Source organism: Hylobates moloch, unplaced genomic scaffold, assembly GCF_009828535.3.
Source record: "Hylobates moloch isolate HMO894 unplaced genomic scaffold, HMol_V3 SCAFFOLD_22, whole genome shotgun sequence".
Classification (NCBI taxonomy): Eukaryota; Metazoa; Chordata; class Mammalia; order Primates; family Hylobatidae; genus Hylobates; species Hylobates moloch.
In genome coordinates, this window is record NW_026652297.1 from 9290229 (window position 1) to 9314353 (window position 24125).

The window sequence follows — 24125 nt, forward strand, 5'->3', positions numbered from 1 at the left end:
TGCTCCTGAAATCTGGCCAACACTGTAACTGATCCTAGGGTCACCTCCTCCAGGAAGCCCACCCTGAATCCCCAGTTCCCACATCCTCTTCTATGAGCCTACCCAGTTCCTGCTGCCGTCATGGCTCACAGCATAGTATATGCAAGCAGGGGTGTCCCAGTTTGTCACCCTGCCACCCCAAACATCCAGAGGGCTGGGAGTGTGCCTCTTTCACATTTATATCCCTCGCTGACTGACAGAGGATAGGTCTTCCAAAAATACCTGCTGAACTGGGCCAGACGCCGTGCTCCATGCTTTTGATGAAATATCTCATTGACTCCTCATGTGGAGCACTGAGGGTTGCCGAACCAGTGTGGGGTGAGGGGCATCCAAACAGGCTTCCCAGAGGAGACACCTAGCTGGGCCTGAAAGGCTGATGAAGCTGGCTGTGTGGAGGGGAAGAGGAGAGGAGCAGAGAGGAGGCCGTGAAACACAGCCAAACATGGCAGATGAGGGTGAGCAAGCTGGCTCAGGATACGCCTTGGGTCCCGTAAGGCCTGGGTCGATGTGCAGGCCAAGCTCCAGGAGGAAGGCTGGGAAGGGGCCTGGAGGAGCAGACCCTGGGCTGCAGGCTGCCTCTGCCCTGGTGCTGTGCTACTCACCACATCAGCTCTTGAGGCTTGCCCTGATCGTCTAGATAAAGGGAGCTGAGGGACAGACCCAGGGGCTGGGGGCAGACACTGCTCCAGGACACTACTCCTCCCAGCAGGCTTTGCCCAGGCCCCCCCGTGCCTCTAGCTGTCCTGTGAGACAATTAGAAACTCTGCTGACGTCAGGCAGATGACAGCAGCTCAGATGTCACAGGGCAAGAGAAAGAGGTTGTGGGGGCATCAGAAAGAATAGTGGGCAGATAAATAGATGGAAGGATAACGAGTTTCATTATGTAGGTGGGAAAACCCATGAATCTAAATGAGTGCCCTGGGGCCGCTGTGCCACCAGGACCAACATGAATAACAGGATACGAGATATCTTTTACTGATGGTTAACTCTGTACCAACGGGCATGCAATTTCTCTGCGGTGTGGTTACCAAGTAGGAGGGCAAATTTCCATAAGCTACCTTTGGAAATAAGCCTCTCTTTTATGGCGGCGTTCTCTGGTCATCTCATCTACGATCACTTTCATCCTGTCCACACATCTATAACCTGCATGTGTAACGATGCCGACAAGGTCTCAATTTCAAAGAAATGGCAGAGAACACGACCTCTAAAGCACCTCCTTGGGACCCTCCCTCTCAAAAGCAACCAACAAATTTCTTAGAATCATGAGTAAAACAACCAGATGCTATCCCATGCAGGCTCCCTCCCCACCACCCTTCCCCACCCCATCTCCCAAATGCACAGTGGATGACTCCGTATGTATTACTAGTAAACATTCCCATAGCTATAGCTAGGATGCAAGCCAAACTGATCCTCTCTGCTTTTCCCAGCTTTGGATCTCAACCTAGGAAGAGTAACCATCAGCCAGACAGTAGACCTTAGGCAGAGGCAGGTCAAGGGAGTTACCTAAGGTCCTGCAGCCTGTAAGCCTGGGCCTGCTCACCCACTAAGCTCGGTATTTATGCATTTGTCCATCTGGCCATCCAACATGTATGGAGCACATGCTGGGGATTCTTCAGAGAATAAAATGGACAAGGTCTCTGCCCTCACCGGGTTTACAATCCAGTTGTGGGGGACAGTCAGACATTAAATAAGAAAAGGTGGGGAGAAAGCGCACAGACCATAAGGAGAAAATAGCCTTCTCAGGCACGGGGCCGCCTGCACTCACTGGTTGCTGGTTGGGGGTGCAGGTATGGAAACGATGCAGTGAAGATATGGATATAAAAGAAATATTGGGAAGTTACCAGATATGATGGTTAATACTGGGTGTCAACTTGATTGGGTTGAAGAACACAAAGCATTGCTCCTTGGTGTGTCTGAGTGTGTTGCCAAAGAAGATTAACATTTGAGTCAGTGGGCTGGGAAAGGCAGACCCACCCTACATCTGGGTGGGCATAATCTGACCAGCTGCCAATGCAGCTGGAATATAAGCAGGCAGAAAAATATGAATAGAGAGGCTGGCCTAGCCTCCCAACCTACATCTTTCTCCCATGCTGGATGCATCCTGCCCTTGAACATGGGATCCAAGTTCTTCAGTTTTGGAACTTAGACTGGCTCTCCTTGCTCCTCAGCCTGCAGACGGCCTATTGTGGGACCTTGTGATCATGTGAGTTAATACTTAAGAAACTCCCCTTTATAAAAAAAAAATATATATATATATATACACGTATGTATATATTCCATTATATATATACGTATATATATATATGTATCTATATATATACGTACGTATATATTCCATTAGTTCTGCCCCTCTAGAGAGCCCAGGAGTGGTCAATAACAGCTTTAAGCAAAACACGACCTAATCAACTAGACTTGGGTTAGTAGCGAACACTAGAAACTTGTCTAGAGAGACATGTTTCATCTAATGATGATTTGCTCATCTTGATTTTTGTTTATTCCATTGATGGTCCCCATGGAATAGAAAAAAGGAGGGAAAAGGCCAGGGTCAGAGTCAGATCATAACAGCACAGGCTGCTAGGCCACAAACCCCTGTCTGGCCTTTGAACCTCAGGGAATCTTAGTTATCCCTGAAACTCAGCAGCCATAGGGGCAGCAGATAAAGTTATAGCCGAGCATCTGCTGCCAGCTCATTATCTGGGAGTTACTTTGACTTGCACAAGGACACACCAGTTGCTTTCCCCTAGGGTGTCAAGCCAACCTCCCCGATATCCAGGTCACCTCCCTATACCAAGGCCCTGGGATAGGGGGAAGGACAGAAATCTACCTGCATGTGCGACTGCACACGCTAGTCACTGCCTTAGGGGACTACAGTCACTTCTTCCTCGGAACTCCACTGACATCTGTCCTCAGCTGCCCCTGCTACCATGGTTCTGAATGCAGGGAAGTAGCCTGGGGCTGGGGGCTGCAAAGGAGCTATAGTATTACAAAGATGTGAGTTCATGTCCTGGCTCTGTTACCTCCTAGCTGTGTGACCTGGGGCAGGTATCCCTGCCTCTCTGTGCCTCATTTCCTTCATCTGTCAAATGAAGGTGATGATACCTACAGATCAGGGTGGTAATGATGATGATGAGATACCACCCGTGAATGGATTCTGGTAAGGAATCAAGAAATACTATTTCAATGTTTAAAAAGTGAGCGGGATGTGGTGGTGCATGCCTAGAGTTCCAGCTACTCGGGGGACTGAGGCAGGAGGATCGCTTGAGCTCAGGAGTTCGGGGCTGCAGTGAGCCTTGATCATACTACTGCATTCCAGCCTGGGTGACAGAGTGAGACCTCATCTTATAAATGAATGAATGAATGAATGCTATTTTCTACATCCATCCCCTGGATATGATTATTCCTGTTTCTTGCAGGCTCGGTGCTCCCTTCAACTTGGGATCTGGAAGGGATATCAAACCCCTGCGTCCATCCCTTCACAAAAGCACAACCAGCCAATCTCCCTTCTCCTCTCGGCCACTCCAATTTTAGCAGCTTTTCTGTCTCCCTTAAATACATTCAGCTTATCTGAGATAGCGCTTCCTCATAAGCTAAAACACCCCCACTCCTGCCACCTAATTTCTCCAATTTCCTCCCCCAAATAAACCAAAAGGCTCTTGAATTATCTCTCCTTCACTGGTCTGCCAAGGAATAATGACGTGCTCTGTCAGTTCCCACAATTCCCTTAGTGCTCCTCAACCCACTAAATTATCTTAAATGCCCACCCTGTCTCTAACCTGTACTGAATTTTAAAAGTGTATTGTAACTGTCAAATGAAAACCAGAACCCCAGCGAAGAGCCCACCGTTGTTATCTGCCTCTCATCATCTGCTTTTAAAGGCTGGAGTGGGAATCATGTTATACAGGCGAAATGGGAAAAGTCAAGCCCACATTTGTAGACTTTGAGATACTTGGTTTTACATAAATGAGATTGATCAAACAGTTGAATCTGCTTTTCCCATTTTGATCTATCCACTTTGAGCTGCAATACACCAACCTTTCTTGTTTTCCTCATTCTTAATGTTGCCTCATGGTGAACCACATTAGGTAAGAATTTATTAAGTGCTTCTGATATGCCTGGTAGCATTCAGGGAGCTGGAGAACTCCAGCAGAGTTCAGGGCTGGGCACATCCTATCAGCCTGGGGCTCTGCTCCCTGGGCTATTTGCAAGCTCTATCTCCTCCCTCTCTGACCCTTTCCTCTGACATTTGCCTCTGGGACCTAAGTCCACCCATTGCTTGGGCATGGGGTCTCCCCCTGTGGCCTGGGCTTGAGCCCCAGTTGCAGCCTCTCAGAGGAGTCGGGAAACCCTACACTCTTCTGGGAGCTGCTGGTAACTGGCCTTACCCTAACAGGGCCATTGGATTAGATGATGACAATACCAGACTGCAAATCACCACACACTCAAGACAGAAACTGGAAATAAGAGATTTTCAGGACAGGCCTCCAAAAACAACCATGAAAAGAACCTGTCTCCTTAACCTTTTTGGGTCATGAAGGTTATGACCCTCATCTTTGAGAATCTGATGAAAATGATTGATCCTCATCTCTGAAAGACGATGTGAACACAGTCTTGTGAATTTGACTTCTGGGGGTTTACAGGACCCCTGAAATCCCATGGGACAACGCAGAAGTCCACGGGTTCAGGCTAAGAACCCAATGTACCTGGAAACAGGTTTTCAATTTCAACACTCAAGAAGAGATGAACATATTTTCTTTTTTCAAAATAAAAAGGGGTCTTTAGGCTTCATAAAAAACATGAGTTCATCCTAAAATAGGCATTCAACACTAAAGTATAAAAAGAAAAGGAAAATCACCCATAAATCCTACCACCCAGAGAACCCCACAAGGAATATTTTAGTATTTGAGTATATATGTGCCCTGTCAGAGGCTAAACATGTGCTTCTGTCCCTGCTCCGGTGAGAATGGTGACGGATGGTCACTCAGGCCCAAGGACATTGTTCTCTCTCCCCAAGAGGAGCAAATAAGTTTCCTGTGTCTCAAAGGTCTGCAACCCACTGAGGCCACCAAACCAGCAACCTGTCCTTGAGGGTGGGTGGGTGGTCTGCCTTCTGTGTACAGGCTCAAAAGACATAGCCAGGCAGGCGAGGGGCTTTGGGGAGGCCACCTCAAGGAAAGAGAGAATGTGGCCCAGGGTGGGGCCTGCACTCTCAGGCATGTGGACATCCCACAAGAGCTGCCCCATCCTCTGGTAGATACCTAGGGCTGGTGTGGATAGACAGACCCCTGGCCAGTGGAGTCCAGCCCCTCGGATGACACAGGGAAAAGAGAAAGGCAGAGAGGCAAGATGTGATGCTGAAGCTCCAGCCAGATAAATCCTAGAGAGGGGCCATGCATCCCAGCCACCTCCCCATTCTCTCTCAGCTGAGCTCACCCCTGAGCTACGGCTCTGAGGCACAGAGTGCATCTGCAGTGTGTATGACACCCACACTGGCAGGAGGGCAGGATGGTAGTGAGGGCACGATGGTGAGGCAGTCCCAGAGCTCCCTCCCAGGTGCCCGCCCTACTTCACCCTCGTGTACAGGATTCAGATTCTGCCCTTGTAGCTTCTGTTAGATCAGCCTCTTCCTTCCCTCTTGTGAGGTGGGGCTGCTAGTACACGACAGGGCTCTGCCTCTGATCAGCACTCACTTCATTTCAAGGTCGGCTTCCTCCTTTTAATGTCATCAGCATGGGGCCAAAGCCCTGTTGCCAAGACAACAGGGAGTGAGTGGGGAATGCGCTGGGTGGCTTGGCTCAGCGGGCGCACACTCTGGCTATCAGACTCCAGCTGGGATCGCACTCTCCCTGCAGTGGGTACAGCCACATAAATCCTGTGGCTTTCTATTCTGTTCATCTCTTCAGTGGATCCTGGAGATCTCCAGGCACTCTCCTGAATTCACTGAATACTTCTACTAACGCTTTCTATTTTTACTAACTAGCTAGTATTTGTTCTTGCTGACTCAAGACACATACACTCACTCTCTCTCTCTCTCTCTCTCTCCCCCACACCCACCCCCATATAAAGGTACCATTTTTAAATTTAATATATTATGCACAACCTTCCAAGTCAATAGAGACATGTCTAAGTGATCATGAGGTAATGGGGTATTTACTGTTGTACATGTTGGTTGCCTTCTCCTTTGTTTCCTATTACAAATGATGCTGCAGTAAACATCTTTAAACAGCTATCTCTATCCCCTCATCTAATTATTGATGAGAACTTCTTTAAGATAAGGAACTAAGAAGAAAAAAGGGAAGAAGGGAGAAAGGAAGGGAGGGAGAGAGGGAGAGAGGGAGAGGGAGGGAGACAGAGAGGGACAGAGGGAGGGAGGGAGACAGAGACGGAGGGAGGGAGGTCATTACCTAGCTCCGCCCTGAAAGAAAACTAGAAATGACCCACAGACATAAATGTGTCCATTCTCAGCTTGCAGAAGAACCTGCTATATGACACTCTCACCTTCCCACTCCAATGCATCTACAACATGAGTTTAAGAAATTGTGACAATAGCTTATTTGTCAGATTTAATTTTGTCACTCATCTATGGTATTTTTTTTTTCACCTGCAGATATTTAACTCTATGTGGCAACTGGACATAAAGCATTCTGAGGAAAAGCAAAATTGAAACTCCCAGAAATCAAACAAAGTAAAATCTTTAAGAAAAGGACCAAAATTAATAAAAAATACAGAATTTAAAACTTTGGTCACAATGAAGAGATGGCGATATGACAGAACTCTTAGGTTAACAATGTAAACCTTCACTTTCAATTTCTCATACTTTTTGTCTCCAGCTGAACAAAATAAAAGCCTAGGAGGAAGCACATTGAGGCTTTTAGAATAGAGGACGCAGTATGTTAGACTCTGGGCATTCTAAGGGCTTGCATCCCCAAACCTTTTCCAAGAAGCATACTGAGATTTTCACGCATCCCCAGATTCAAACATACCACTCTGTGCTTTTCTCCACTGAACGTACACAGGACAAAGAACAGGGGACGACCACCTCCCCTGGCTGTGTGGCAGGACGTGGCTTCCTCAGCAGCTGAGCAGCTCACTTCCCGCTACTTTCATCCAGATGTGTGCCCCAGCAGAATCACTATCACTATATACTACAGATCTCAGGGGTCCCTGCAAAGAGTCGAAACCACAAATGCTAATGGCCATCTACAAGAGTGAGCAGGACTGAGGACACAAGGGTCTGAACCACCGAGGAAGGTGTCACAGCACCCTGGCACCTGTCGGGGCTCCTTGCTTGCCTACTCAGAGGAAGTTCTATGTTAATGTACACACTGTTCTATCAAGCATTGTTATTTTCTTTCTTAGCGGATATCAGACTGAAAGCAGCACAGAAAAAGGGAGGGGATATAGGGGATCGGGGCCACAGGAAACATGATAGCTCTGCAGGTAGGAGAGTTCCCAGGGAAACTATCGAAAACACATGCATGCTCTTTCCCCCCCTCCCCCCCCCCCCCGTCCCCCCCCCCCCCCCCCCCCGCCATCTCTCCCTCTCTCCCCCACGCCTTCTCTCCCTTTCTCCCCACGCTGTCTCTCCCTCTCTCCCCCCACCGCCGTCTCTCCCTCTCTCCCCGCCGCCGTCTCTCCCTCTCTCCCCCCGCCATCTCTCCCCCTCTCCCCCTCATCTTTCCCTCTCTCCCCCCGTCTCTCCCTCTCTCCCTCTGTCTCTCCCTCTCTCACACACACAGAGCTGGCTAAGTGGGGCCTCCTCAGCTCCCAACGTGAGAACTTCTAAGCAGGTTGCCCCCTTAGCTTCTAGACCACTCCTGTCCGCAGGCCACCCCGTGGCTACTGCTGTTCTGTCTCCTTCGTGGCCCCTTGTCCTCTATCTGCCCAGATTTTCTTTTGGCTCTCTCTTCCATCTGCATCACAGGGCACAAATTCAGAAGCTGACAGGAACTAGTCAGGTGGGCACTGTGGCGACCAAGACAGCACTCCCCCCGCCCAGGGAGGCAGCCCCCGACTCAGCTGCCCGGCTCCTGCCAGCGGTCCCTGTAATGCACTGTGGGCCTCAGGTTGTTGCAGAGTCTGGTTTTTCAAAGAGGAGCTGGAAGTTTACATGAAATTGCCTAGTTTTAAAACATTGGTAAATAAATTTAAAAATCTAAAAACAGGGGATGGGCCAAACAAAACAAGTTCACAGGCTGTTGGTCTGGAGCAGCTCCCACTGCTCCAAGGAGCCCTGGTCCTCCGGAAACCAGGGCTTCACCAGCAGGGAATACAAAGTCCCCAGAAGGTGGCTTCTGACAGGGTCTCTCATAGGCCTCAGACCCTCAGGTCCACTCTTGGGCAGGACATTGCATCCACTGGGCCCGTTGGCTACCTCCAATGATGTCCATGCCCTTCAGTGACTCCTCCCAGCCTGGTCTCCTTCCTGCTCTGCCCCAGCTTGTCCTGCTGCCTAGGTCCTGTCCCACGTCCCTTCTTGCTCTGAGCACTTTCCCTTGGCCTCTCCCTTCAGACCAGGGAGCCACCAGCCCTGCATGGCTGACTTCCCAGTCTGTGTTCTGAGAATTTACTTCCACCTATGGCAGACTTATCCCAGAAGGAAATGAGACATTTACGTGAATGAATGCATCCATGAATGAAGTGTCTACTGAACTCCCGGAGCCAGACTCCTGGGTGCCATGGTAGAGTCCCCCCGACCCCATCATCCTAGCCCCATGACACCACCCAATTAGCTAGAGTTGCACAGAACCACCATGATGTCTCCTGGTTTTGCTTCTTCCTTTCAGGGTCAATACCTTCATTGGGGCATCACTCAGCTTGCTACTAGATGAGCAAAACAGCCTCTGAGGTGCCTCCCAGCATCACCCTTTTTCACCAGCCTCTGGATTGGCAGTTCTTAGATTTTGTGTGCATTAGACTCACCCAGGGAGTTTGTTAAAGATGCAGATTTCTGGGTTCCGCTACCACCAAGATTCTGATTCTGTAAGGAAGGGCACAAAATGTGCTTTTTTTTTTTTTTTTTTGGTTTTGGAACATGCATTTTGACAAGCTTCCCAGGTTGTTCTGATGAAGGTGCTTTGGAAAACACTGTACTGGACTGTAGTCTTTCCAAGACACAAATCTGACAGTGTCTTCCTTGCTTCAGTGGCTCCTCACAGCCTCAGGAATAGTGTAGTGATAGGAGGTAGGCCCCAGACTTCATTCCAACTTCACAGCTACCTACAGGTTACTCACACAGGCCTGCTCTCTCTCACTCTGCCTTTGCACATTTGGCCAGGAGCACCTGTACTCAGCTGCCTCCTTGACCATTCCTGCTTTCTTTAAAGGATGAACTCAGATGCCACCTCTTTTAGGGGGTCTTCCCCAACTCCAAGCTGGATTGGGTTCCTGTACTCTAGTCTCTCACACTACCCTTCCATAAACGATCTCTAATTCATTTCTTTAACAAACACATACGTAGTGATTACTATGTGCCAGGTACTGTTCCGGGTGTTTTATAAATATTAGTTCGCTGAATCCTTTGCCAACCCTATGAAATACGAACTGTCATTGTCCCCATTTTACAGATGGGGAAACCATGGCACAGAGAGGGTAAAGAAGTTGCCTGAGGTCACATAGCTGGTAAGCGGCAGGACAAGGATTTGATCCAGGCAGTCTGAATCCAGAGCCCACGTTCCTTCTGACCCCGCTGTGCTGCTGCCTCTTATCTGTCCCAGCACACAGCACCTGGTATTCCAGGGTGTCGGCTTGTGATTCTTCTCCACTGGACAAAGAGCTCCCTGGGGCCCTTGAGGGATTAAACTCTCAGCCTGGGGCCTAACACACAGTGGAAACTAAAGAACATTTGCTAAAGAACAAAGTATCACATACTCATGGCACTGGATCAATGAGAAAAGATAAAATTCACAAAACCTCAGAGTTTAAAGAGACTTTAAATGGGATCAGACTCAATGACCTGTCCAATACTTTACTCTTCAAAGAGCAGCCCTCCAGAGTTTGTAGACTCCGGTGACGGAGAACACACCATCCATTCCACCTCTGCATGGCACTGACTTTCAGGAAGTTCTACCATATGCTTAACTGAAATGTGTCTCCATGTTCACCTCCTCTTGCAGAAAGGGCCCTTCAGATATTGACGACAACCCTCACACTCATTTTTGCAGGTTAGCCCTCCTCTCTTCCTCTTTTCCCACTGGGAATCTGAATCTCCAGTTCACCTTCAGCATTCCCTTTGACTCTGCGCTAGCCAATCGGGGCCCTGACCAGGAGGGAAACCCCAGATATGCGTGCCATGTGCTCAGTATAAATTAACCCCATCATGGCCAACGCACTCTGATTAAGAACACATACATGCGTGATCTATTTCAAAAGCTTCCCCCACCAAGTGGCTGAAGTAACGTAAAGTCTGGAAACTTCTGGAAAACCAGGAGTCCTGGTTTCTGATGATGGTGCACTATGATGGAACTCTGAGCTGGTTTGCTTAAAAGGTTTATGTTGGCTATGCTTCCATGAGCCAAGGATTTTCCCATATCTCCGTTCTCACAGCAACCTTGCAAAACCGCAATAATTAACTCTATTTTACAGAAGAAGGAATAGGACACACAGCCACTTAGCAGGGAAGCTGACATTCAAATTACGATTCTAGAGCCTACGTGCTCCTGTCACACCGCCATTTTGGGAATGGTGGTCAGAACATGGAGAAATGAGCACAAAATCAGCATTAAGAAAATGCAAGGGCCAAGGAGGGAAGTGAATGACTACAAATGAGCACAAAAAGCAGAAATATAACTCATGATTTCTAAGTCTTCACATCCTGACAGTCTTTCCTTGCTGCACTAAAGGAGTCCTTTAATTTGAAGTTATTTTTCCACTTGTATGTATTTTAACTACAATAACTGAAAATATCTATGCCTTGCCTGTTCCCTTCTACAATTCAAACATCAGGAATTTCAGAATGTTTCACCTTCCAAACACAAAACATTAAAGACTTGAAAACATAAATGGAATTATTTTTATTAAAGACTATTTAAGCATATAGCAAGTCATTGGCACCTTTTAAGATGAATATATTTTGAGAAACTGTGAACAGTATCTTAATCTTTTCTATATTTCCTTACTACCCCCACTTCCACAGTGTAGAAAAATGTCAAACACACATAAGCATTTAATAAATATATGTGGGTTCACTACATACTTTCTGTATCCAGAGGAAGACATACTTATTTAAGCAATCTGATTTTTGAATCGTAACCTGGGCTATTTCTTTTTCATATTCAAAACATCAGGAAAAGAAAACTACCAACAAGACCAAATAAAATATATGGATCATTTCAGATAACAAAGCCATACTCTTTACTTACAGCATGAGAAAACCGAGTTATACTTGGTTGCCTCAAATATGTTACTTAAAGTAATTATATATGCTAATTTTGTATTCAAAAATAAGTAAAAAGAAATGGTAAAGAAAAAAGTCCATATATTCTAAGATAAGAATGAGAACATAGGTGGTATATAGGCGTAAACCTGTGCGTTACGAATTAGTGCCGTTTCTTACAGCATAATAATAAGCAACCAATAAAGCAACTAAATAAATGGAGCAATTAAACTCACTTCTACAGAAATGGGGAAATTCCAAAGTTACAGTTTACCTAAAAGAAGAGCAGTAAGAACGTCCATATCTTAATATCTTTCCGATCTCCAACGTATCCAAGAATAAAGAGCTCAGACCCAGACAGGCTAATTTACCCTGCAAAATTTTCCTTAAAAAAGTATGGCTGAAAATTGGCTTTCCTAAAACAGAAGGTACTTTCAGAAGAGTTATATAAGCAACACACACAGGCCAAATGGGTGACGTGGAAACCAGCTCATGCAAGAGAAATGCCACAAACACAAGTAACACACATTCATGTCTCAGAACCTGTCAGCCTCTCAAAATAAAATCAGGGTTGATTGTAACATCCTACCTCTCCAACCAAAGGATGGAAAATTTTTAATGAAAATTTATAAACAATTAAACTACTGAAAATCTTACCATACTTTTTGGAAAGGATTCATATTTTACAATTCATTTGCCATCTGGAATATTTTTAAACTTCTGATGCCCACCTTCTTTTGACCTCTTTTCCAATTCTGGAAGGATAAAACGAGTATTTTTAATTCTTTTTACTATTAGAAATAGCCTGTCATATGCATGTGCATGGAAATATGTCACAATTGGAAGTGAATCAGGGAAACTTCCTCAAGGCCTCCTCTCTTGAAACCACCACCTCCTAGAGCCAAGCCTTCCCCATGTTCCTCTGCACTCATAACATCCCACTTACCGAGCCACCTGCCCTTCTTTCCATCATTCAAACTGCAACAGAAATGCCCCTCCTCACACAGCTGTCCTGGGTGGTGTGGGTGCCAACTGCTTGTCTCCCGCCCATCAGGGTGAGGTGGTTAAATGGAGAGAAGGCAGGTGACAGCAACAACACAATTCCTGGCATCACACAGATGTTTTCTCAGCTTCAAATACACAGCAACAGAAGGAAAGAAAATAAGGGTCCATCTGCTTTTTAGAGCAGGCATGGATTCATGCATTCAGCAGACATTTACAAAATATTACTATGTGCTGGGCAGTGCTGGTTCCTGGGATACAGAGAGAAACAGGATGTGGTCCTGCTCTCAACGAGCAGACAATCTGGTAGAAGGAAAAGACACAAGAACTGAAAATGATACTAGTGCATGGTTAGTGAAAGGAGGAGGCCGGGCGTGGTGGTTCAAGCCTGTAATACCAGAACTTAGGGAGGCCGATGTTCTTACTGCTCTTCTTCTTCTAGGTAAACTGTGACTTTGGAATTTCCCTGTTTCTGTAGAAACGGAGTTTAATTGCTCCATTTATTTAATTGCTTTATTGGTTGCTTATTATTGTGCTGTAAAAAATGGCACTAATCCATAATGCACAGATTTATGCTTAGGTAACACTTATGTTCTCATTTGAGGTCAGGAGTTTGAGACCAGCCTGGGCAACATGGTGAAACCCTTCCCTGTCGCTAAAAAAATACAAAAAATTAGCTAGGTGTGGTGGTGCACGCCTCCAGTCCTAGCTACCCAGGAAGCTGAGGTGGGAAGATTACCTAAACTCCTAAACTCGGATGTTGAGTCTGCAATGAGCTGTGATTGTGCTACTGCACTCCAGCCTGGGCAACGGAGTAAGACCCTATTTCAAGAAAAAAATGGGGGAAAGAAGGAAGGGAAGGAGGGAGGGAGACAGGTTCAAGGATTCAGGGCATCCTGATGTATATAAAAGAAGCACCAAACCCTTAAGTATTCCTGGAAGGGTCCTAGAGGAGAAAAGGCAAGGGCTGAAAGGGAAAGAATGAGAGGGGGTGAGGAGGAGAACGCTCTTGGCAAAGGAGCACCAGGATCTGAGCACAGCAGAAGCAGAGAGGGGCCACAGGAGGGCAAGGGGCCTCCCAGAAGACCATGGGCCACCACTGAGGGGTTGCCACTAAGGAGGTCCTGGGGCCAGATCCGTGTCTGAGAACAGCCACTCTTAGGTGAGCTGTAGTGTGCACAGATTTGGGGCCTGGCCTGAGCCTAGGAATCTCAGTGGAGGATGCTACGTGGTGAGGCCCGTGGCCTGGCTTTATCAGAGTTCTCCTGCCTCGTCACAGTCACAGGGGATTTCCCATGCAGCCCCTGCTGCCTGGGGGGTGAGTTTGATACTGTTGACCTAATCTCCCCACCCTCCCCCGAACAACTCCAGCCCCGCGGCTGACTGAACGCTAAACAGACACCCAACTTGCAAGGACCCAATCAAAGGGCCAAACGCCTCTGCTCTGTGTGGCTCAGCATAAGAAGTCAAGCAGGGCCACTCAGTGTCTCCATCTGGTGAATCTGAACAAAAAATCTGGGAATAACCAGGCAGTTCAGGAATTCGTGCAACAGTCAAAAGAGCACACAGAACACTGCTCGGTGGTTTAGGATCCCTCCTTGCAACCGGCCACTGTGAACGCCAACAATAAAAAGACTTTGCTGTCTTCAGCCTCATTGTTCATTTATAAAACAAGGCTTTGGGGCCTCCTTGTTTCCTGTGAAGCCCCCACCCTCCCACGACCTGCGGTGCCCGGCTCTACTCACAGAACTGCAGGCTGAGGCTCACAAAGGCCAGCAGCGCAGCCAGGGCCAGCAGCAGCAAGAAGCGGTTGCGGAAAAGCATTATTAAGTATTCTATTTTCTCTTCATGGTTTCACCTCAAATCAGGAACATGTCCTGTGAATAAAGCAGAGGTGGTAAATGAGTGTTTAGAGGTGGAAAACTAAATTTGTCAACTGAAAATAACCAAATTTGTCAACTGAAAATAATGTGATTAGCCCAGTCCCATGGCAGGGAAGCATGCACCTCTAGCTGGAGAACAACAGCATGCTCTATGATTAGGCTTTGCCCCCAAATAAGCCCAAGCGAGAATGCTCCCTTCAAGTTAGTAAGCAAAAACCAGTTCATGAATGCTTTGTTCATCTGACATCAATAGGGAATGAGATATTTTACAGACATGACCTTCCCCAGGAAAAACACAAAGGATGTTTATTGAGTATTTACAATGTGCTGGACAATGAGGGAAATCTTCACATGGACTCATCTTGCTGTGACCTTTAACCTTTAATGTTCAACGTTTTTTGATGGACATTCTGCTGAAATGATCTTGGTATTCTTTAATTGTAATTGTTAATCTGAACAACAATCATTGCAACATGTCCCACAGTAATGCCTTGGGGGATCGTTTGGGTGTGCAAAAGGATTTGCTCCTACACTGACTAGCTCCATCTGCTAATTGAGACCTCCCTTCATCCTGGACCACTAAGCCTGTTTCAGCTGTATCCATGGGTCTTCTGCAAGCCTTGGCCTGCCTATTCAAAATTCCCCTAACCACATTAGAAGTGTGCAAAAGGACTTTTTAAAAAAGCTGAATAAGGTCCTAAATGTCCCTTCTATGAAAAAAAAAAATGAATGACTACTATAACTTTTACCCTAACAGTTTCAGAAGTCAAGTTTATTTCCTGGTTCTCTTTGAGATTTTAAAGAGAACTTGCAAACCATATTCTCTTTAGAAAAGGTTCTTAAACTACAGTTAGATTGTAACGGTAATTTCAAACTTGAATCATTTCCCCATTCAAATATAATCTTCTTCAGAGACCAGACAGACAAAATCAGATAAAAGCTCATCTGCTAATGTGTGAGGGCTGCATAACTGTGAATATAACTGAATATAGCCATTGAGCTGTACACCTGGGGTGAATCCTATCTCAATAAGCTATACTATGAAAAGCACATCTTTTGGGAATGAAGCAGGAGCCAGACTCCCAGAGCCCCTTGCCTACCACCTCCTCCCGAAGGGCCCAGTAGGTGACTTTGAAAACCCACTTATTTAAGGGACCTGTCAGACTTTCTACCAAAAGAGAACATTTGCTAACAGATTGATGAAAACACACTTGCACCTTACGTTTGCGCTTGTGTGTCCAGCAACCAGCATCTCTGTTAACAAACAGATCCCAATTTCATTTTATTTATTGATTTTGTGGTTTTGTAACTCTATTTGGCATATGTGACAATCAGCAGTTAGTTCTCATCCATATCGACTAGATTTTTGAATGTGGTAACAGGTACATAGGTAACCAAATATAGAGCTTGTTTGTTGAAACTTCATCCTCATTACGTTTCCTGGATAGCTGTGCATGATGGTATGGGATGTGCCTTAGTCCTCTGGCCCAGACAACTTTGTTGAACCTGGTATGAATGTGCACATCTGGAGTCCCCCTCTCCTTCAATCTCTCTGAGTGCTGGAGAGGCACGCTTCTTGAAGCCCCTTCTTGAATATGCTTCTTGAATATGCTTGTGAATATTGATGGTGTATTTTCAGGTCACCATCTTGTTAATGGCGGAATGGCCCTTCTTCTTGCCACCCTTCTTTGTGGGAGCCATTCTCCCATGCCCAAGATGGAAAGGAAGAGCTTGAGGGAAACATTTCTGTCCCATGAGTCACTATCCCTAACCAAGAGTCAGTGCCTCCATGCCCCAAGCTCAGTACTATACATACACATGTTCTCCTGCACATCCCTCCCTCTGCAGCTCTGGTGTGAATCTTGTCTTCAGGTCTCTCACTCTGGGCCTGGGAAGCCACTGTGCTGGCCCTGGGGAATCATCCACCCCCCGTTTCTGATGCCGCGTGGTGTCTTTTGTGTCATCACCTCAGAGGCCGACCTGCCTGCTGGTTGCCCTGCATTTGCATGTGGGAGGCGAGGGCCTTGTTTCTGCTGCTGGGTCATGTCTTGTCCCTCAACTACTTCCTGCTTCCATGCTCTTAAGGGATTTTCCCCTCCCTGTCTCATGGGAGAGGCCAATAGAACAGCTAAGTATGTTTCCTATGGTCTTACTTGATACTGTATTTTCTTCTTTCTTTCTTTTTTTTTTTTTTTGAGACAGAGTTTTGCTCTTGTAGCCCAGGCTGGAGTGCAGTGGTGTGATCTTGGATCACTGCAACCTCAGCCTCCTGGGTTCAAATGATTCTACTGCTTCAGCCTCTCAAGTAGGTGGGATTACAGGTGCCTGCCACCACACACCTGGCTAATTTTTGTATTTTTAGTAGAGACAGGGTTTCACCACATTGGCCAGGCTGGTCTCGAACTCCTGACCTCAGGTGATCTGCCTGCCAAAGTGCTGGGATTACAGGTGTGAGCCACTGTGTCTGGCTGACACTGCCTTTTCATAAGGGATTAGCCGCAGTATGGTTTACAGTTGTCTTCAGGCGGGCATTCGGTGGAAACAGCGGCTACTTGCTATAAGTCTCGGTTTTATAGCATGGTAAATTGTTGCAGTAACAGCCCCCAATTTTTTCATGCCCTTTGTATCCATGGGCTTACCTGGTCTTTTACTATACTGACTTTTGGCTTGGCCAAGGAACTTGTTTTGGCCATGGGACAATAGCAAACGTGTTGCAAGCAGGGACTTGAAAAGTACTTATGCATTGGGGCTTGTCTTCCTTTGCTACTTTTGCAACACTGATACCACCATGTGAAGACCCTAGGCCAGACTGCTGGGGCATGAGAGACCACATGGAGCCAAGGTAAGCAGTCCCTGCTGAGGCTCTCTTCAAACAAACTGTGGTGACAGTTTGCTGTCACCATACCTGTGAATGAGGCCATCCCAGATCACCCTGCTCCAGCCACGCCACCGGCAGATGGTTATCAGTGCTCTGCCCAGACTAAAAGAACTGCATGGCCAGTCCCCAGAATTATAAGCAAATATAATGGTTGCTATTTTAAGCCAGTAAGTTTTGGGAACTTGATACAAAGCAAAATCTAACTGATACAATAAACAGGAAATGCCTTGCATCTTCACCAGGAAATTCTAAGCCAGGATCTAGATCTCAATATCTTCATCTGTAAGCACGACATGAAAATCTCCATCTTGTCTATGTTCTTTAATATGTGGAGTGCTTTTTGGGAAAGCAGCTATATTTAGTTTCAGATTTAAATATGTTAGGTTAACCAGATGGCTGGGATCGTGTAACTGCCTGACTGCTTCTAGTCTGCACTGCTGACATCTCCACCTATCTGTGACTTTTCATTTGCTGAACAGTGGGAACATCCACCGTTTCCCCTTGATACTCTCTGAGGTCTGCACCCTCCCACTTCTGACTCTCCTCTGATAGCCTCTAGCATGGTCAGCATTTCCATTATTTCTACTTGTGCTAGGGACTAGTCTGGTGTGATCACAGCCCTATGGATGTATGTACACAGCCTGGCCAGAGGAACACCGAATCCCAGGATACCTTCTTTTGGAGCCCATTTCACTAGAAAACTTGAAGATAATGATCATACTTTAGTCTTGGTTTTTTAAAATGGCTAAATAATGATGATAGAATCCAAAATTCACATGGATTTGAAGAAGTTTGCAGCTGAAGCTAGGATCCCAAGGAGTAGGGGTGTGTGTGTGTGTGTACACGTGCATGTGCCTGTGTCCAACATGGGAAGTGGAGTGCATGGTTCTGCTGCTGTAGGTGTTTCTTTGCTGGGGACACTTCAGTGGAAGAGACTGAAAGGAGCCCTAATGTGGTGTAAAGGATGAGGCTCTAGAGATGGGCAGATCTGTGTTCAATTCCTAGATCTGCTGCTTATTTTCTGTGTGTCTTGACAACTGGCTCCACTTCTCTGAGCTGCAGGATCCTGCTTTTTAAATAAGACTGAGGATAAGAGACAAAAGAGCAGGTGGCAGTGGGGAGCAAATCTCACAACAGGCAGAGCCCTGCTGTTGAGCAGATATGTACTATGTCTGACTTCCACATTCAGGAAGAATCACACAGACACCTATACCACAATCTAAACACAAGGAGTTGCCCTTTTCCTTGAACTATTGCTTCTACTCCATGCTATGGCTCTGCTTTCAAATCCTGGCCACTGGCCCCTCCCCTACTCACTGGCCCCATCCTATCCATCAGGGTAGGCAGCCACGTCTGCAACCATGTTCATGGCTCCTCTGCCACTGTGAGCCTTCCTGGGGGCTGACTCAGCTGTTGTGTCCCTGCCTTGCCCTAGGTTTTCCAGCCTGGAACATCTGCCTCAGCTTCTGTTGGGCCCCACCCCAAGAAGATGAGGTACCAGCCAACTGGCTCTTTCTGGCACTGTGGTTCAATCTCCAGCCTGAGTTTTCCAGAGCTCCCTCTCCCCCTTTCCATCTCCAGGTAGGTAGGAGGCTCCTGCAGCCACTCAAGAAGTCACGCAGTCCTTGGTTCCCCTCCTGCCATCTTCCTGCACTTCTTTCCATAGGAGCTCTGCTCCTACCCCTGGGGTCTACAACAGCTCCTCAAGACATCTGGTGAGACTCATACAAGTCATGCCAGGCGACAGCCAGGATTCTGAGCCCAGAGCAGAACCCCCACAGCCTGCTTGCTCACAGCCCTAAAAATAAGATCCACAGGAAGAGTCCCTGCTTCACCAGCAGGGTGAGGTGCTATGGGATTACAGCTCCCACATCTTCTAATCCCCAAACATCTCTCAAGTCCCATCACCTTCTGTGGAAAAGATGCTCTTGGCTCAATATGGCATCATGACCAAATCCAATTCCCACAAATAATTCCGTGTAAACAACTGTTATGTGTCCAGGCTGAACATAAAATAGTTGTCAGTCAGGCGGCAGGCGCCATGTCCGGCCGCGAAGGTGGCAAGAAGAAGCCACTGAAATAGCCCAAGAAGCAGGCCAAGGAGATGGACGAGGAAGATAAGGCTTTCAAGCAGAAACAAAAAGAGGAGCAGAAGAAACTCGAGGAGCTAAAAGCGAAGGCCGCGGGGAAGGGGCCCTTAGCCACAGGTGGAATTAAGAAATCTGGCAAAAAGTAACCTGTTCCTTGTGCCTGAGGAGATGGTGACCCTTTATTTCATCTGTATTTAAACCTTTCTATTCCCTGCCATAACATCTTTTGCCACGTATAGCTTGAATTAAGTGTTGTCTTGGAGCTGTTGTACATTTAAGAATAAACTTCTGTAAAAAAAAAAAAAAATCTTACAGTGGCTCATCACCTCTTTAGTTGTTTTCACTAAGTCATTCCTACCATAACTGTGAATTTAAAGTAAAACCAGCTCAGAATCTTGCCAGTCTGCTCTTTGGTCCTTGTTCTACCCTAAACTTTGTATCACCTAAAATTAAATCAACTCATTTGGAAAAAAAAAAAAAAAAAATAGTTGTCAGTCATCACATGTCTGTTGGGCACAGCTGCAGTCCCCTGTGCTAAACCCACGTGGTAAGAATATCTGAAACCTAGAAATTGAATTATTACTCTGAATTCCTGATGAAACAGCAAAAACAAAACACAAAAACAGAAAACCCAGCTAACTCAATTCAACCTTATTACAAGTCTGAGCTGTGAAAGAAAAGATTTTAGAATACAATTTTGAAACACAGTACTAGTTAATAAGCAGTTCCCATTACATTATGATGAATACCATTTCTGAATTAAAAGGAAAAGAACATGTCAAAGGCATTTTTACAAGCTACCATTCTACCACCAGAGAGTTCCAGAGCCCAAGCCTTGGCCTATTTTTTACCTTGTAAGAGCTGAAAACACCACATCTAGTGACAAACTCTGGTCCAGGCTCTCCTTCAAAGTGTACAGAATTTAGGGTTTTAAACACGACCATAACTGCTAGAAAGAAAATGTACAATTTCATTTGTGCAGTTAAAATACCATTACCAAGAATAGAAAGATAGTATTAAAGAAAATGCTTCAGATGTATTCTACACGTTGATTTTTTTGGTCAGAATCATTTTGGCCTAAGTAAATACAGCATTATAATTGAAAAAAAAAAAAACCTTCAAGAAAAACCAGGCTTGAAGTCTGATGAAGATGGGCAGATTCCAGAGCCTCCTGGAAACCCCAGGAAGGCACCTGGGATGAAGGGGCTGTGAGTTCACAGCAGTTATTCACATTCCAGAGTTCTCCACTTAATTTGCAGGCTCATTTCTAAAAGCTGAAGCCAGTTCACGCACTCATTCATTCATTCAGTCAATTCAAAATAACATTTCCTGACAGCCAGTAGGTGCCAGGCACTGTTCTAAGTGGTAAGAACACAAGACACAGGATACACGACACCGTTTTTGTCATATGGAAGGTCCCAGCTGAAAGGCGCTAAAGTATTTATGGGAGAAATTATACAAGACCTAGGACTTGCTTTAATATGTTCCAGAGGGGCCGGGCATGGTGGCTCACGCCTGTAATCCCAGTACTTTGGGAGGCCATGGCGGGCAGATCACTTGAGGACAGGAGTTCAAGACCAGCCTGGCCAACATAGCGAAACCATATCTCTACTAAAAATACAAAAAATTAGCCAGGCATAGTGGTATACACTTGTAATCCCAGATATTCAAGAGGCTGAGGCATAAGAATCGCTTGAGGCCCGGAGGTGGAGGTCGCAGTGAGCCGAGATGGCACCACTGCATTCCAGCCTGGGTGACAAAGAGAAACTTCATCTCGAAAAAAAAATTATATATATATTTACAATTTATATATTGTATATAATATACATAGCATATATATATATTCCAGAGGAGATAAAAAGTTCGAGGGGAATAGATGAAATAAGAGTGGCAAAATGGTGACAATAGCTGAAGCAAGGTGACAGATCCTTGAGGGTTCATTATCTGCTCCTCTCTGCTTCTGTGTATGTCGGAAGTTAAAGGTGTTTTTTTTTTTTAGAAAAGTTTCAAGAAGTTTTTTTAAAAAAAGAAGTGTAGAGTCTGGTGAGGGAAGTAGGAAGTAAACAGATCACTAGGCTCTATCAAACCAGTGCTATCAGGAGGAAAGAAGACTGCATCCAGGCTAGGATACGGCAGATTGGTTTTCTGAAGTGGCAATGCCAGAACTTGATCTTGAAGAGCAGACTGGTGTTGGTGCATCTGTGATTGAATTTTAGGAAAACAGAATGAACTCAAGGGATGGTGTTAAAGGTGGTGGGGAGGTATTGGGTTGTGAAAGGAGCCAGAGAAGGGAGATGATACATCCAACACTGATACATGCAGGGAAGTGTTGTGCCTAGGGAAAGCCGCTGCCCAGAGGCCACACAGGCGGAGCTGGGGCGCCCCTGCCATGTCTGGGTCTGCTGCTCCAAGGGGTGGGCTTGCCTGGCCCAGCCCCCACAGCCCTCTACCCAGGCCAGCTTCCCCACTGACCTCAAGGTGTCCTACCATTAGTGGCACCAGAAAACACACTCGCTGATTCTCACTCCCTCCCTGGAGTGCCCTCTGGGCACTAAGCTGACTGAGCTGCAGGATGGAGTGGGAAGAGGGGTCTGATTGCAGGATCCATGCCACCAGGCAGGCCAGCTTGAAAGACAGGCCCACTTCATGGACCTACCCTTATTTTCTAGGGCCAGGGTCCTATCTCCTCCCAGCACCTGGCCTCCTTCGGGAATACTGGACAGGAGCAGGCCCAGAGGCCTCCCTGCCCCTCTCAGCAGGGGCAACATATTGAAGGATACCTAATAGTCACGAGGCATGGCTCCCCTGGAACATTCTGCACTTTGCCGCACCACAGACACTCCCAGGCACCTCTCTCATCTGGGGGTCTCCTCCTGAAAAGCAGCCTGTCTCCTACCCTAGGGTGGTGAGGGGTGATTTGACCTGTGTCACTGTCATGCCCAGATGTGATATGGAGTGGTAACAGCCACCTCTTGGCTGTGGGGAAGCCAGTGGGGAGCTGAGGTGGTGATATGGTTTGGATATGTGTCCCCTCCAAATCTCATGTTGACATGTGATCCCCAGTGCTGTAGGTGGGGCCTAGTGGGAGGTGTTTGGGTCATGGCAGTGGTTCCCTCATGAATGGTTCGGTGCTGTCCTCTTGGTGGTGAGTGAGCTCTAGCTCTGTTAGTTCATGTGAAAGCCGGTTATAAGGAGCCTGGGACCTCCTCTTCTCTCCCTTGCTCCCACTCTCACCATGTGATACGCTGGCTCCCCCTTTGCCTTCCACCATGATTGTAAGCTTCCTGAGGCCTCAGCAGAAGCAGATGTTGGCACTATGCTTCTTACAGCCTGCATAACCGTGAACCAAATAAATTTTTCTTTATAAATTACCCAGTCTTGGGTATTCCTTTACAACACAAAATGGACTAACACAGGTGGTGTGCTGATCAGTGCTGCAGATTGATCCTGAAGCAGGCCCTGAATAAAGGGCAGCACCAAACTCAATGTTCTTTGCCCTGCTTTAAGGACCTGTTATGATCTGGCCACACCCCACAAATCCCACCTCAGTTCCCAGTCATACCCACAATAGGCTGTTAAGTGCATGGGCCCAGGGTCAACTGGCTAGGTCTAGAGCCCTGCTCTGCCTGATAATGAGCCACAGTTTCCCCATCTATGATGTGAGAACAATCACTGAGCCCATTTCATAGGTTGTATAGGGAGGGAGTCGTGGGGTTAAGATATGTAAGGAACATGGTACAGTGCCTAGCCTCTGATAAGCTCTCAGTAAGTATTAACGGTGATTTTGCTGATGGTTTGAATACCCACCAGCCACGAGGGGCTACTTCTCCCTTGTCTTTCTTCCCTCTCCCCAACTCTAGAAATAGAATCTCCACTGGACCATGCCAGAGAAAGTCAGAGTTTGAAGAGGTTTTAAATATCATTTGGTTCAAACGCCTTCATTTACCTGAAGAGAGGCCAGGGCAGGTCAGAGGGGCAAAAGGCTCCAAGCTGCTCAGGGAGGCTGGCCTGCATGGCTGAAACCCTTGCTTCACATTCAGAGTGGTACCCAGCAATCTGCCCTTGTCACGTTCTTCTTCACTATAGCAGACATACTATGTGGCAGATGCTTCTAACTGCTCCAAGTGTCTATTCCTTCCTTCCTCTTATGAACAGAACCCTCTGGATTTTAGCTGGATACATGACCATCCAGCTAGAGAGAATATTTCCTAAACTCCCTTGCAACTGCTTGTAGTGATGTGATCAAGTTCTTCCAATGAGTCGTGATTGGACGTAATATGGCCATTCCATATCAAAAGGAAGCTGCCTGCCCCAGCCCATCCTGACTTTTTTCTTCTCCTATTCCAGGCTCTGAAACACCGGCATGATGAGGAGCAACTTTCACCATGCAGATGGAAGCAACATCCTAGTGGATGACAGAGAAGGACCCTAGATGACCCCAAGGGGCAAGGCCACCCATTCCTTGATTGCCTTCCAGCTCAAATCAATTTGGGAGAGAGAAATTAATCTCACAGCATTTTAATCCATTGTTATTTCACTTCTGTTTAAGCAGACAAACCAATTTCCGATCTAGAACTTGCTGTTAGCAGAACGCTGGTACTTTTCATGGGGCTCCCTTCTGGAAGTGTAATGAGTAAGTGCACAGGCGTTCATGAGCTGCATTAGGCAGAAAACCTCGTCGCTGACCAGGCTGAATACCACTCTTAGATATGATATGAGACACTGTTGTGGTCATCTTTGTTCTTTTTGCACTTTAGTTTTTGTTTTATCTTAAATAATTCATGTATCTATAAAGATGGCTTGGCAGCAGGTAACAGAAAACCCTAGCAAGCAAAGAGACTCATCCACATTCCCACATGACA

At 46.5% G+C, this 24125-nt stretch overlaps 1 protein-coding gene and 1 pseudogene across 5 annotated transcripts in view; one reads left to right on the forward strand and one right to left on the reverse strand.

Annotated features, from left to right (window-relative positions):
- PXYLP1 (2-phosphoxylose phosphatase 1) overlaps positions 1-24125 on the reverse strand; it is a 63869-nt gene that overhangs the window by 20319 nt on the left and 19425 nt on the right. For 3 of the 5 annotated variants that reach the window (XM_032144221.2, XM_058433633.1, XM_058433634.1), the window contains exon 2: positions 14158-14289. In XM_032144221.2, coding sequence (XP_032000112.1) covers positions 14158-14236 — 79 coding nt within the window. In that variant the 5' untranslated portion in view covers positions 14237-14289. Of the gene's footprint in view, positions 1-11684; positions 11788-12067; positions 12166-14157; positions 14290-24125 lie in introns of those variants that run through there. The other 2 variants (XM_058433636.1, XM_032144223.2) reach the window with 2 other exon arrangements.
- LOC116462026 (translation machinery-associated protein 7-like) lies at positions 19215-19694 on the forward strand (annotated as a pseudogene).